Source organism: Haliotis cracherodii, unplaced genomic scaffold, assembly GCF_022045235.1.
Source record: "Haliotis cracherodii isolate W230 unplaced genomic scaffold, xgHalCrac1.p SCAF_16, whole genome shotgun sequence".
NCBI classification, from domain to species: domain Eukaryota; kingdom Metazoa; phylum Mollusca; class Gastropoda; order Lepetellida; family Haliotidae; genus Haliotis; species Haliotis cracherodii.
The window spans coordinates 6935426-6949431 of NW_027266271.1; the positions used below are offsets into that span (position 1 = coordinate 6935426).

Genomic DNA, 14006 nt, shown 5'->3' on the forward strand with positions numbered 1-14006 from the left:
CAGCAGATGCATGTACTGACCTGGATCAGTCATGTGTAACAGGCAGCAGATGCATGTACTGACCTTGATCAATGTAACACAGGCAGCAGATGCATGTACAGACCTGGATCAGTCATGTGTAACAAGCAGCAGATGCATGTACTGACCTGGATCAGTGTAACACAGGCAGCAGATGCAATGTACTGGCCTTGATCAGTGTAACACAGGCAGCAGATGCATGTACAGACCTGGATCAGTGTAACACAGGCAGCAGATGCAATGTACAGACCTGGATCAGTGTAACACAGGCAGCAGATGCATGTACTGACCTGGATCAGTCATGTGTAACAGGCAGCAGATGCATGTACTGACCTTGATCAATGTAACACAGGCAGCAGATGCATGTACAGACCTGGATCAGTCATGTGTAACAAGCAGCAGATGCATGTACTGACATGGATCAGTGTAACACAGGCAGCAGATGCATGTACTGACCTGGATCAGTCATGTGTAACAGGCAGCAGATGCATGTACTGACCTTGATCAATGTAACACAGGCAGCAGATGCGTGTACAGACCTTGATCAATGTAACACAGGCAGCAAATTCATGTACTGGCCTGGATTAGGGTGGAGTCTTGTACATTGTTCAAATAATAATCTTAGTGTCTCATCAAGTTCATCATAAAAGATTACTTTGTGCCAAGAGCTTGTATGCAATACATAGATATAAGAATATAAGATGTTCTTCATGTATTCTCTTCTTCCAACAAGTAATATATTTTTCATTAAAGCTATTCTAAGACTTACAAATTTTCATGTTTGCTGTTGATGTCATTCTTGATTACGCTGATGCTGCATGTAAATGATGCTTTGTGTAAATAAAGTCGGAGAGACATTTGAAAAATAGATCTCTTTATTGTCTATAATGGTGACAAGTATATCCTACTGACGTCAACACAGGCGTGACACCAAGGCTGGCTAGGCAAGGACAGACAACCCACTTTCTTCCAGGACAACTGGCACAGCAAATGTTCTCAGCAGGAGAATCTCTGAGGGATGGGTTACTTTTTCAGTTGAACGTGTGGTCATATCCTTCTTCCTGTTGTTGTGAGACACTGTGACACAATACCACGTCTGAAGTGTATGCCTGGCCGCCCGGCCTGTGTAGCAGGTCGGGTAGAGTGCTTGTTACAGCACACTAAAGTAGACACTAGATTGCACGTGTTCCTAGCTCAACAAACACAAGGACTAATACCGGATTATGTCAACACGTTTGTATGTCATATTTAGCAGAGAAATAATGTGATACAGAGGGATATGAGATATCACGAAAATCTGCCTTGTCAACTGTAGGTTACTTAAAATATTACGAACCTTTAGATAGTTAGGTCTGATACAGTATCATATACAATAACATACTTTGCAAACAAACAAATGTTAGAGTAACTTGGCAAAGTTTAACGCAATTTATTTTCAATGATGTTGAAAACAAAAGTCTGTGTAAATAACATAAAACCAATGCTAGAAGTGTATACTGTAAATCTTGAAATTAACGCAAGCATGAATTTATTGCGAAAAATGCGAGTGGTTTTTGCTCGCATCAGCTAAACTTCGCATTTATGTCTCCAAAATGGCTATCAACAATAAAACGTCCTCAGTGCACACTCTGGATAGACGATTGGGATCAACAGTCGTATTAATTTGGGGACACATTAATTTCAAGACTTACAGTAGCCTTTGTGTATAGTGTCATGATCAGCCAAACAGGCCATTGCTCAGTCCAGGACTAACTTAACAACTAAAATAACAACATATTGCACAGAAAACCAAGAAGTATCTGATTTCAATAAGAATATAACAGATGAAACATTGACAAAGCCTGGTAGATATAGCACCATGATGAATGATCTAAGTTGACAACAAGGCTACTATATATTATATCCTGGTCCTGCACATGGTTATCACGAGATGATTGGACTTGTGTCTGCACATGTCAGCGTTGCCCACATTCCAGCCACACACATATCACATAGCTTCATGCTGCAGTCCTTCACAGTGTCGCAGGTGCAGCCCTCAGTGGCTCAAGGCAAACAACAGTTCCCTAGGAACAAATAACATAGTGAAAAGTGACCCTGGATCTTACTTCCAGGTAATATCAGCAGCCACAGAGAACCAGGAAAATGTTCCTCATCAGTGTCTGGGCAGACAAACATGGCACTTGGGGATTATAGCTGTTGATACATTATTGCACATGTAGTTCTGCAGGCCAATTCACCAAAAGCCACAACCAGAACATCAATTCCTCATAGATGTTTGACTTCATGACAATTTATACATAAATGTACAGTTGCTCCAGAAGCAATTAAGCCAACAAGCCCTGATCCTGTCTACATGGATCCAATTTGGCACACTCATGACCTTGTGGTACAGTGTTACTAACTGCACAACAAACAGGTTATACACCACCTTAACATACAATACATGACTGTATACACCACTTTACATGTAATACATTACGGGCATATGCTTATATATCACACATCTTACAGTATATATTATCTCAATATAGCAAATAACTGGTTGATCCAAGTTCTAAAATAACTATATAGTTGTGGGATTGCTAATGTCACAGCCAAATAGCTGTTCTGAAAACTTATAGAGAAATAATACTATTTGCTAACTTTATAACTATGTATGGTTCGTATTGAATAATAAATAATTCACACAGCCAGAAATAATTCATCATTGTCCACAGAGAAATGTTATTCAGACAACTTTATAACTGAAGAAAGGATGTTGCACAATAAGAACAGGGTTAAAGAGACATCAGCCTCTACATCATCAAGGCCTTGAAAACACAATACATTTCTTTGTCAACAGAGATTAAGTGTTATGAAGATGAAACACCTGACTACTGACATAGGAGAGCTAAAAAACATAAACAAGATGAAAGAAGATACAAAGACATAAAGTCTGTCAAATAGATGAATAAAATGGTACATTCACACACTGAATATCTACAAACATTAAAGTGTCGTTTTACTTTCAACGTCAGAGTGTAATATTCTGTCGCCACTACCATCCAACCTGACTGGATGTCCTAGGCAAAAGAACTAACGAAGTCCAAAATGTAACAGTGTGAGTGTATATATATATGTATATACATAGTTATTGCTCTATGGAAGGACAGTCAGACCTGGCTCATACAGAGTTATGTCCCTTTCAGTGAGTGAATGTTGTCTAAACAAGGGGAGACAATTTTAGAGCTTGCATACATATGATGTTGCTAATGGTTCAAAATCCACCCCACCAAGTGTGTGTGTTGTCATCAGACCGACTGATGAGGGAGCTATCTCACTTCATTGTGTTCAAATAACACAACCACTAAACACTTACAATGGCTTAATTCAAACGACAAAAAAGAGTTCACTTAAATATGCATCATCAATACTTCATGGGCTGTATATACACTATGTTCTGGCAAGATAATGTTCATTTACATTATAGAATCATGTGTAGTATTTACACTGTTTTCTCTTCTGAGTTCCAGGTCTCCACCATTTGTGATCCCGAATAAAGATACCTCAAAACAGTACAGTACCTACTCATTTAGTTTCTCCATCCCTCATGAATACACATGGCTGCTATGCAGTGATGCATGCCTATTCAGGTAATGACAAAGTCAGTGAAGATGTCACACGAATCTCATGTGACATGTACCTTGCATTAGCTTTGTGCTAACCCTACTGTTGCCTGATGTTGAAGCAATGACCACAAGGCTGTGGCACACATGGCCTGAAAAACATTGCTGAGGTAATCTGACGCTTGTTGGTCAGCGCACCTGGCTTCCCCCTCGCTGGAACAAACCTTGGCTTGATTTGCTGCTGAAAATAGCGACTACACCACAAAGCAGCTGTACGTATTGATGGTGATGGAGAGGCTGGAACATTATGTACAATAGCCTGTGAAGTGTTGAGGATGTGGGTAGGAGAATACTGAAGATACTGTTCCTTTATTCTATTCATCAAAACACCAGGATATATTTCTTGCGTAATGCCTCAGCCTACAGCACATTCACTCACTCAAAGTGTACACATGCCCACTCTGAGAACCAGTTCTGACTTAAAGTTCATGCGAGACTGAGCTGTGCAGACGACATTCCTAGATGCAGGGGACATCGCAGCTCCTACAAAGAACAAAAATAGTCAATAAGTCATCAAAACTGTTGCTACATAATTAGGGATGGAACGCCAAACAAAACACTAATAACCTCATTCACCATTTAGGCACAAACAGAATATTGAAATCATGGATTTAATGCATGCCAAAAACAGGCTTTATATTTTCTATATATCAACATTATCATTTCCTGAGAAGCATTATTGATAATCAATCTGACTGAATATTACTCTGATTCAGCTTACAGCTGCCTACACAAATGTACCATGCATTACAGAAACAATCAGCACATGATGTGTGCTGAAGTTAGGTGCTTAAATATGGGTACGAATACATTAAAATGTCACAACATGCAACAGCAAAAAACCCAACTACAGTGAAATATTGTTTCCTTTTATTTCTACACAACATCAAAAGCAACACAATTCACAACAACAAAAAAGCAAGTATTCTACAAAACATTGTAAGTTCTTTCTTGCACACTTACATCAAAGTAAATCACATATAAAACCTAAATAAACTGTTCTTTGTTTTGCATTTTGCATGTAATATAATGTTCTTATAATACCAGCATCATCATTGGAAAACAACACTCACTCGTAATTATAAGGAGATACAACTCAGCCTATTCTGGAGTATTAGTTAAATTGCTTATGAGATTGAGTGAGAAAGTTGAATGTAGAAGAGTGTGAATGTTGCACACAGAATACTTTATAACAGCACCTTCTGTGACAGCACACCCCTTCTGCATGTGTCAGTGAGAATTATTCATAACGCTGTTAGTGTGGAAGCATATGCTGTTACTCAATGACTTGTCTACAATCTATAAACAGTCTAGGTGAATTAACTGCCACATTTAAAGCCTAATTTCAGATGAAACAACACTCTCAGCCAGTCAATGACACCAAGGTCTCATATGAGCCAACCAGATTTACCCTTTGAATGTTAAGGCACAGCTAGCCTCCAGCTGCGAACCTCTGAAAGAAGCAGGACACCATCAACACCTGATACCCTCCTCCATATGATGTACCTTACTGGGCGACCTCTGATGATCACTTGGCCCACCTTTCCCACAAAGTGTTTATTTAAAATTGAAAAATTAACCTTAAAAGAAATCTTTCAAAACAGAAGATAAATAAGCTACTTAATGATCAGTTAACAGTTCTGTACTGATAATTTTTTAGAACATGGTTCAGCTGTTATCTGATGTTGGCAGCACCACCAACCCCTCCCCCCTCGAATGACACAAGTCTGTGATCATCAGTTCCCCCCACATGAGTCACCACATGGTGTTAGACATAAACACTGTCCAATCTGATGTATACCACAACACCCGATACATGTCTCTATTTATGCATTGCCTTCACTGATCTACACCGCTCATTAACCCACCACTCTCTGTGATGTAATCTCAGGCATTAGATACACCATTGGCACCAGGAAGATGGCATATATGTATGGTGATTGTAATACCAATTCACGTAAGAAGTATGGTCCACAAAAACTGAACTTGAGTCAGTCGTTCAAAAGAAGCAGTTTGTGTAGTGAATGTATCCTGTGTTGTGGTAGACATGCACATAAACACCATACATACAGACAGGAAGTCTCCAATACATGAATATCTAGAATACAGTACAATGCTGTTTCATACAAAACCACATAACTTTCAATAAATAATAACAAAGGAAAAATCAATATTTTGAAAATCACAACCTGCATGTGAATATATGGATATAAAGAAGAGCACTGTTAGATTAATAAACAAAGTGACATGAATGTCTTCAATGAATCTGGTTACTAGAGTCATGTGCCCGTGACAGTGCACTGGTGATGTTATTGTTACACTATCCCACTACAGTCAACTGAACTTTTAGACAAGCTCTACCTTCTCTGGTTGGTGCCTTCTCTCGCTGCTCTGCCAGGTGCGGCTCGGAGTGGTAGGGCTGGGAGTGGTATGTCCGCTGCACCACAGTCTCGGGCATCACAATATCTTCAGATGCACACTTCCGTAATGTCTTCAGTCGCTGGAGGCGATTCGTGTTTGGCTCAAATGATGCCAGTAGTTCATGGAAACTCTTTGGTCTCTCAGGCTTTTCTAGAATAGCACTATCACTCTCTGCTCCTCTTTCAGCTGATTTACCACGCTTACCTCTACTTGACACAAATACTTTTTCCAAATTGTCTACCTCACTCTTCCCACTCACATCTTTCACGACTTTCTGCTCTGGAACGACAACTGTCTTCTCGGGGCTGGCAGCTTGCTTCTTCAGCGGGTGAACGGGAGGCTTAGCACTGGGAGATGTGGGAGTGGAAACCTCGGATGTTTCACTGCTCACAACTTTGTCTGATACACTCACATCCATCGGCGTCTTAATGTGCCCAAGCGTTTTAGAACCAATATCACTTTCTCTCGACTCATCTTTCAGATCCAGATCATCATCATCAGTGAAGGCTAGAGTCAAGTCAGGAGCACTTCGAGTATGAAGGGGTTTGGATTTCCGACTCTTTTCCTCATCACTTGAGCTAAAAATTTCAACCATTCTGGCAATTCCTCGACCTATCTTAGCCGGCCGACGCTTACTATCTGAGCTCTCCGAGCTGGAGGCATCATTCTTTAGATGAGGATGTCGACCACGAAGAGTTTTCTTCTTCAGTTCCTGTGATGATGTCTGGGTCTCCACTGTCCGCTGTTTGGGAGAACCATGGGGTGAAGGAGGTTTCTTCTCACTCACTTTAGCAGCATGGATGTCAAAGGTCTTTTCAAATTTTGCAACTGATGGTGGCGTTGCTGGCTGCTTTATCTGAAATTCCACCGTTGATGTTGCTGTTGTTTGTTTCGGGGTTTCTGTGGCAACATCCTTGCGCAAAGAACGATAAGCCAGGTCATCATGCATAATGTCTGCATCTTTCTCTGGTCGAAGTCTGAGATGTGACTGCGGTGGTGATGATTCCCTTGGCTTGAGGTAATCAGCTGTTGTAGGAGACACTCCTGTTGACTGTGTCTCTGCTCGTGGGGTTGACTTGGACCTGGCTTTCCTAACAGCCACATCATCATCCACCAAATCAGGATTCTTGGAGCGAAACCTGCCGCGTGCCTTTCTGTCTCTGGGAGCTACTGCTGGGGGTGTTTGGGAGGAGCTGACCGACATGGCAGGCTGGGAGCTGCTTGTTGATGGTGCTCCAGGGGACTTCAGCACGATTGAAACACTCTGACTTTGAGTTTCAGGGGGAATCCCACTCTGAGTCATCAACTTACTCACATTTGCAGACAAATTATGCCTTTGTGGTTCATCTAAAGTACTAACCTTCTTGGGAATTGGAACCATAGCTTTCCCTGACTTCCCTATGAGAGGTTCTTGTGCAACTTGTCGTGGTATCAGGGGTTCCTGTGTGACAGTGCGTTGTGTTCCTGGCTGAACGACCTTGGCTGTTGTTGACATGAGGGCCAGACCCTTCCTGCCAGGGTCAGGACTTACCACTGGAAGGTTCAAAGGTCGAGGAATGCCAGTTCTCATTAAGGTTTTTCTTTGTGGATCTGGACTGACAGCAACTTCAGGCTTTGGCTGAAAAATTATGGATGATACTGGAGACATCTGTGGTGCTGATATTTTCCTTACTGGCTCGGGACTTGGTCCTGTTTGAGGAGGGTAGTTAAACCTGGGCACAATATTACCTGGAGATGTCTGCATCCTGCTGGGCCCTGCTATGACAGCCGACGTCTGATTCACTTCATCAAGTATGGCCTGAAACGACTTTGAGATGGCCTCATAGTCTGCCTCAGACTTTCTTTCCGGTTCTTTGCTTCTAAATCTGTCTGGTTTTGCAACTTGGAAGGAGATACTGCTGGTTTCAATCTTCTGCTCAGGTCTCTCTGTAATACTAGGAGCCTGAGGTGGTCCCTGTGACCTGTAGGATGGGTAGTCCCTTCTCTCTGCTCTATCCAGCAGACTTTCATCATCAAGATTCAAACTCTTGTAAATGCGTTCAAGTTCGGTTAGGGCATCTGACAGTTTGGACTTTTTTTTCACATAAAAATCTTGAAAAGATTCATTACGAGGTTCAAATGATTTTGGACTTGCTGCTGGAGCAAACTTTCTAAGGGCCAGCAAAATTTTATCAAGGTTCTTTTCATCAGCTCTAACTAGTTTGGTTTTTATTTGATTAATTTTACTTTCAACATCTTTAGCAATTTGTCTCAGATCCTCCATAGACTGATTTACCTGATTAATCTTTTCTTCAGAGGAAGGCACATTGCGGGGTGGTACAGGCTGGGACTTCAGCGGAGCAGGATGGGTTACTGAGAACAAGGTGGGGGGCTGCTGGGAGCTTTGTGGTATGATAAGCGGAGGAGGCGGCTTGGGTCGAATGCGTCCAGGTGACTTCAGAAGCTGGTCCTGCGCAAGACCAGTGTTAAGCAGTTTCTGTTTGAGTATATTAGGGTCAAGCTGATAGTTGCCATTCACAACATTGGGGTACTCCTGCATTCCAAGAACAGGCTGGGCTGGCTGCTGAGCGGCATATGTCAACAACAAACCTTGAGCAGGAGCTGGACCTGGAGCTGGAGCTGGAGCTGGAGCAGGGGCCACACTTGGTGCCACACCCAGGTGAGTATCATCCCAGTAGCTCCTGGACACATCAGCATACATTCTAGGTCTTGAAGAGCTTGAGATGTTCACCTCAGGGAAAGGTGGGCCTGGAGAAGACCTGTGTGAGTCAGAACTGTCCCCAGCCTTCCTTACTTTAGGGCTTGATTGTTTCTCAAGGGATGTTTTGATGTCATCTAAGACATCATCTAAAGCACTGGGGGCACTATATTTATCTACAGAAATGGTTAAAGGAGTTATATTGGGTGTGTAAAGTGACTTTGACCTATGCATTCTATCCCTAGCTGAAGTACGAGGTTGGGTGGGGAGTGTGTAGCTCTGACTATGGGGATAATCAAGCTGATGCTGTCTAAAAGATAGAGGGTCATCTAAACCTGTTCCATTAAACATTTTTTCAAAACTTGTCATTTCCTCGATTTCTTTCCAGAAAGGGTCCTCTGAGAAGGGTATTGTTTGTAATGTTCTTGCTTTCACTCTTTCTATGCTGACCATATCTCCCTTGTTGCTCTCCATGTTAGGAGACCAAACCTCTGTTTCTTTGATTTTATCTTCTAGGTCAGATATAAGCTTTGACCAGTCAGTATCGTCATCATGCTTTGATGGTAACTGTCCTTGAAGCTGACTGTCAGAATCTAGTTGAAAGTCCAGATCAAACCTTCTACACAAATCCCTAACACTGTCACTCTTAGCATCTTTCAGTTCCTCCAATTCTTCATAACGAGAAACATATTTGCCACCATTTGCAGTAATAGTTGGAACACCATGGGTAGCTGGCTGGAGAGCAGGCTGTTTGTTGGCTAGCATTTGTTCGCGCAATTCTGCTGCAGTCAATAAACCACCAGTAGCTAGCTGTGGAACTGGTGCGTGATAGAAAGTGCTCACTGCACTTGTAGTGTGGTACTGGGCACCTGACACTGGCTCTCTAATCAGGTGGAATAAGCTCTTGGTCTCCTGAGCTATCATCTGAGGATCTGCAGCAAGGTGTATCATTGGGTCAGAACTGGATGGTTTGAGAGTCCGCAGATTACTCCAGGTGAAGCTCTGGGACACAGGTCCAACTGGGGACTGTGGTATCTCAAGTTTCTGCTCCATATACACTGATCTACGAATGTTTCTTGGCAGCAAATCCTGCTCATTCCTCTCTTGGATGGTTCCAAGATCAGGATCACTCCTCTTTTTCATGTATGTTTCCCACCTGTTCACTCTTTCTGACACTTCAATGTCATAATCAACATCTGAAAACATACCCCGGTCCAGGTGAGGAATGTTCAAACTATCTGAGATGACAGCTCCATCCGGCTGTAGTTGGTCTGCTGAACTAGACTTGGGATGCACATATGATGGATGCAGAGCACCCTCCCTGAATGATGGTATTGCTGGAGCTGCATTCAGCTGTGTGTCGGACTTGGAGAAGGCATCTCTAGAGATGTCACTGGTAGGTATAACTGATCTACTATCATATGATAGTTTACGTTCTGATGGGATACCATAGGCGGAGTACCCTGACGAAGATGAGGTACTATTTCTCTGGTTGGGGGCAGTTGGACTAATACCATAATAAACACCAGAATCAAATCTGTTCTCACTTGCGATCCGAATGTCAGGCGGTTGTGGCTGATTCCCTGGAATAGGGATATGGTACTTGAGTTCACTACCAGCTTTTATATGGGGCTGTGAGGGGATAGTATGGGTTGTTCCTTGCTGTTGGGCAGATGCATAGGATGTAGGGAGGACCCCAGAATGTAGGGGACCTGATCGTACACTGGTATAATGGCCAGAACTCCTCCTCGGATCTGGTAAACTGGCTGATCTGGACACTGATGCAGAGCCTTTCTTAGCACGTCCACTTTCTATCTCACTTTCTAGATACTGAATGTTGGACTCTATTAGTTCATCTAATGAGTCATCACTATTGGCTGCTATATTAGCTCGTAACTTCCTCTGCTGATCAAGGACACTTTGTGAAGGAGGTCTATCTATGAGACGACTGGTCTTCAACCGTAACTCAACCACCTCATTAAAGTTTGATGGTGATTTCTGTCCTAGCCCTTGACGCACAGGTGCATGAACTAATTCTCCTTTTGGTACCTCCATTGTCCCACTGCTTGCTGGCCTCATGAACACAAAACCATGGCCAACATTCTGGTAGGTAGTACCAGCACCAAATTTCCTGCTATAATCCACGCCTGGCGAGTGAAGCTCAGGCTGTTGGTTGCTGCTTCCTTCATATATAGAGTCCACAGACGGCACACGGGGGCGGTCAAATGGCCGCTTGACCACCTCAGGGGAACTGTTGTACACTGCAGTCTTTGTCACAGGAGAACGAACCTCATTGTGTTGGGAAAACCTGTTAGCATTAGCTGGAGCATCAATCCTTGTGGGTATCCCAGAATCAGAAAAACCTTTAGGATCAAAAGGACGAATAAGAGGCTGTCTATTTTGGCCTCCACTCTGACTAGTTTGCTTTGCTCCATACGGTGAACCATACGCAGAAGATGAAGGAGCACCATTCACGCCTTGGTAAGATGACTGTGTGATGGAGGACCTTAGATTCCCTGTTTGTTGGGAGGTCCCGCCAGATCTGGGATCAGATGAACCATTCTGGAAGAAAGCCCCTTGAGATTTGGGGGAGTAATGTTGTGTTGGACTTCCTGGTATGACTGCACTTTGTCTGAAACTATCTGGTCTTGGCTGTTTACCAAGGCCACTTTGAATTGCACGCTGTCTGAGTCGAGATATCCGTGACTCAGGAGTGTTTTCCTCGTCAGATGTCATTTGTATGTCAATTCGTTTCCGCCTTAATTCTTCAAGCTTTTGGTATTTGTTTCCTTTTAAACTGCCCCCACCACCACCACTATCCCCCTTGTCTTGAGAACCACAGTACACAAAACTTTCACGATTAGTTTTGATAGGTGTTGGTATCCCTGTTGAAAACCCATTTTCACTGTTCGACTGGCGTTTCTCTATTTTTCCAGTTCTCTTAGTCTTCCTCATAACAAGAGGATTTTTGGTCCACACTTTTGTGTCACTTTCATTAGAGTCTGAGTCACTTCCTGCTGGTCTTTGAGCCTGCACATGAATCTGATTCCCATCATCTGATAAGGGTGGGGAATACCGTGACATCCGTGTGGCAGTAGAACTGTGAGTAACTGCCCATATTGGACCAACAATTTTCTCATTTTTCTTCCCATATGATGCGAAATTGTCATCCTGTCTGCCTTCTTCTGTAAGTTGTCTCTCACGAGTCACCCTGTTGGTGGGCCCCTCACTCCGAGACCGGCGTTTGATTTCTGCTTTACTTGGCTGATCTCCTCGTCCTCCTTCGTTACCTCGAAAACGATCCCTTCGACCCTGGCGTTGTTGGATGCGCCGTTCTGCCATGTTGTCTCCCTCCCTCTGCAGTGGCTCTGGGGCAGATGGACTTGCCGGTTTGGATCCGGGCTGTTTACTAATGCTCCTTATCTTTTCATCAGCACTCTGCAACAGGATAGAAGTAGTTGTAGTAGTAATATTGTCAGTACGGCTTACAGGTATATGATAAACATGAAAGTAAGTTATGGAATATCGTCAGTATGGCATACAGGTATATGATAAACATGAAAGTAAGTTATAGAATATATACAGTACGGCATACAGGTATATGATAAACATGAGAGAAGGTTGTGTAATATTGTCAGTACGGCATACAGGTATATGATAAACATGAGAGAACGTTAGGGGATGTCAACAGGATAGAAGCAGTTGTAGTAGTAATATCGTCAGTATGGCATACAGGTATATGATAAACATGAAAGTAAGTTATGGAATATCGTCAGTATGGCATACAGGTATATGATAAACATGAAAGTAAGTTATAGAATATATACAGTACAACATACAGGTATATGATAAACATGAGAGAAGGTTGTGTAATATTGTCAGTACGGCATACAGGTATATGATAAACATGAGAGAACGTTAGGGGATGTCAACAGGATAGAAGCAGTTGTAGTAGTAATATCGTCAGTATGGCATACAGGTATATGATAAACATGAAAGTAAGTTATGGAATATCGTCAGTATGGCATACAGGTATATGATAAACATGAAAGTAAGTTATAGAATATATACAGTACGGCATACAGGTATATGATAAACATGAGAGAAGGTTGTGTAATATTGTCAGTACGGCATACAGGTATATGATAAACATGAGAGAACGTTAGGGGATGTCAACAGGATAGAAGCAGTTGTAGTAGTAATATCGTCAGTATGGCATACAGGTATATGATAAACATGAAAGTAAGTTATGGAATATCGTCAGTATGGCATACAGGTATATGATAAACATGAAAGTAAGTTATGGAATATTGTCAGTATGGCATACAGGTATATGATAAACATTAGAGAAGGTTGTGTAATATTGTCAGTACGGCATACAGGTATATGATAAACATGAGAGAACGTTAGGGGATGTCAACAGGATAGAAGCAGTTGTAGTAGTAATATCGTCAGTATGGCATACAGGTATATGATAAACATGAAAGTAAGTTATGGAATATCGTCAGTATGGCATACAGGTATATGATAAACATGAAAGTAAGTTATGGAATATTGTCAGTATGGCATACAGGTATATGATAAACATTAGAGTAAGTTATAGAATATATACAGTACGGCATACAGGTATATGATAAACATGAGAGAAAGTTATGGAATATCGTCAGTATGGCATACAGGTATATGATAAACATTAGAGTAAGTTATAGAATATATACAGTATGGCATACAGGTATATGATAAACATGAAAGTAAGTTATGGAATATCTTCAGTATGGCATACAGGTATATGATAAACATGAAAGTAAGTTATGGAATATCGTCAGTATGGCATACAGGTATATGATAAACATTAGAGTAAGTTATAGAATATATACAGTATGGCATACAGGTATATGATAAACATGAAAGTAAGTTATGGAATATCTTCAGTATGGCATACAGGTATATGATAAACATGAAAGTAAGTTATGGAATATCGTCAGTATGGCATACAGGTATATGATAAACATGAAAGTAAGTTATAGAATATATACAGTACGGCATACAGGTATATGATAAACATGAGAGAAAGTTATGGAATATTGTCAGTATGACTTACAGTATATGATAAACATGAGAGAAAGTTATGGAATATCGTCAGTATGGCATACAGGTATATGATAAACATGAGAGAAAGTTATGGAATATCGTCAGTATGGCTT

General features: G+C 41.7%; 1 protein-coding gene across 6 annotated transcripts in view; it reads right to left on the reverse strand.

Annotated features, from left to right (window-relative positions):
- Positions 1-897: 897 nt before the first annotated feature.
- LOC139463760 (uncharacterized) overlaps positions 898-14006 on the reverse strand; it is a 62693-nt gene continuing 49584 nt past the window's right edge. For 5 of the 6 annotated variants that reach the window (XM_071245045.1, XM_071245046.1, XM_071245041.1 and 2 more), the window contains one exon: positions 4179-12240. In XM_071245045.1, coding sequence (XP_071101146.1) covers positions 6004-12144 — 6141 coding nt within the window. In that variant the 5' untranslated portion in view covers positions 12145-12240 and the 3' untranslated portion in view covers positions 4179-6003. The other variant, XM_071245042.1, reaches the window with a different exon arrangement.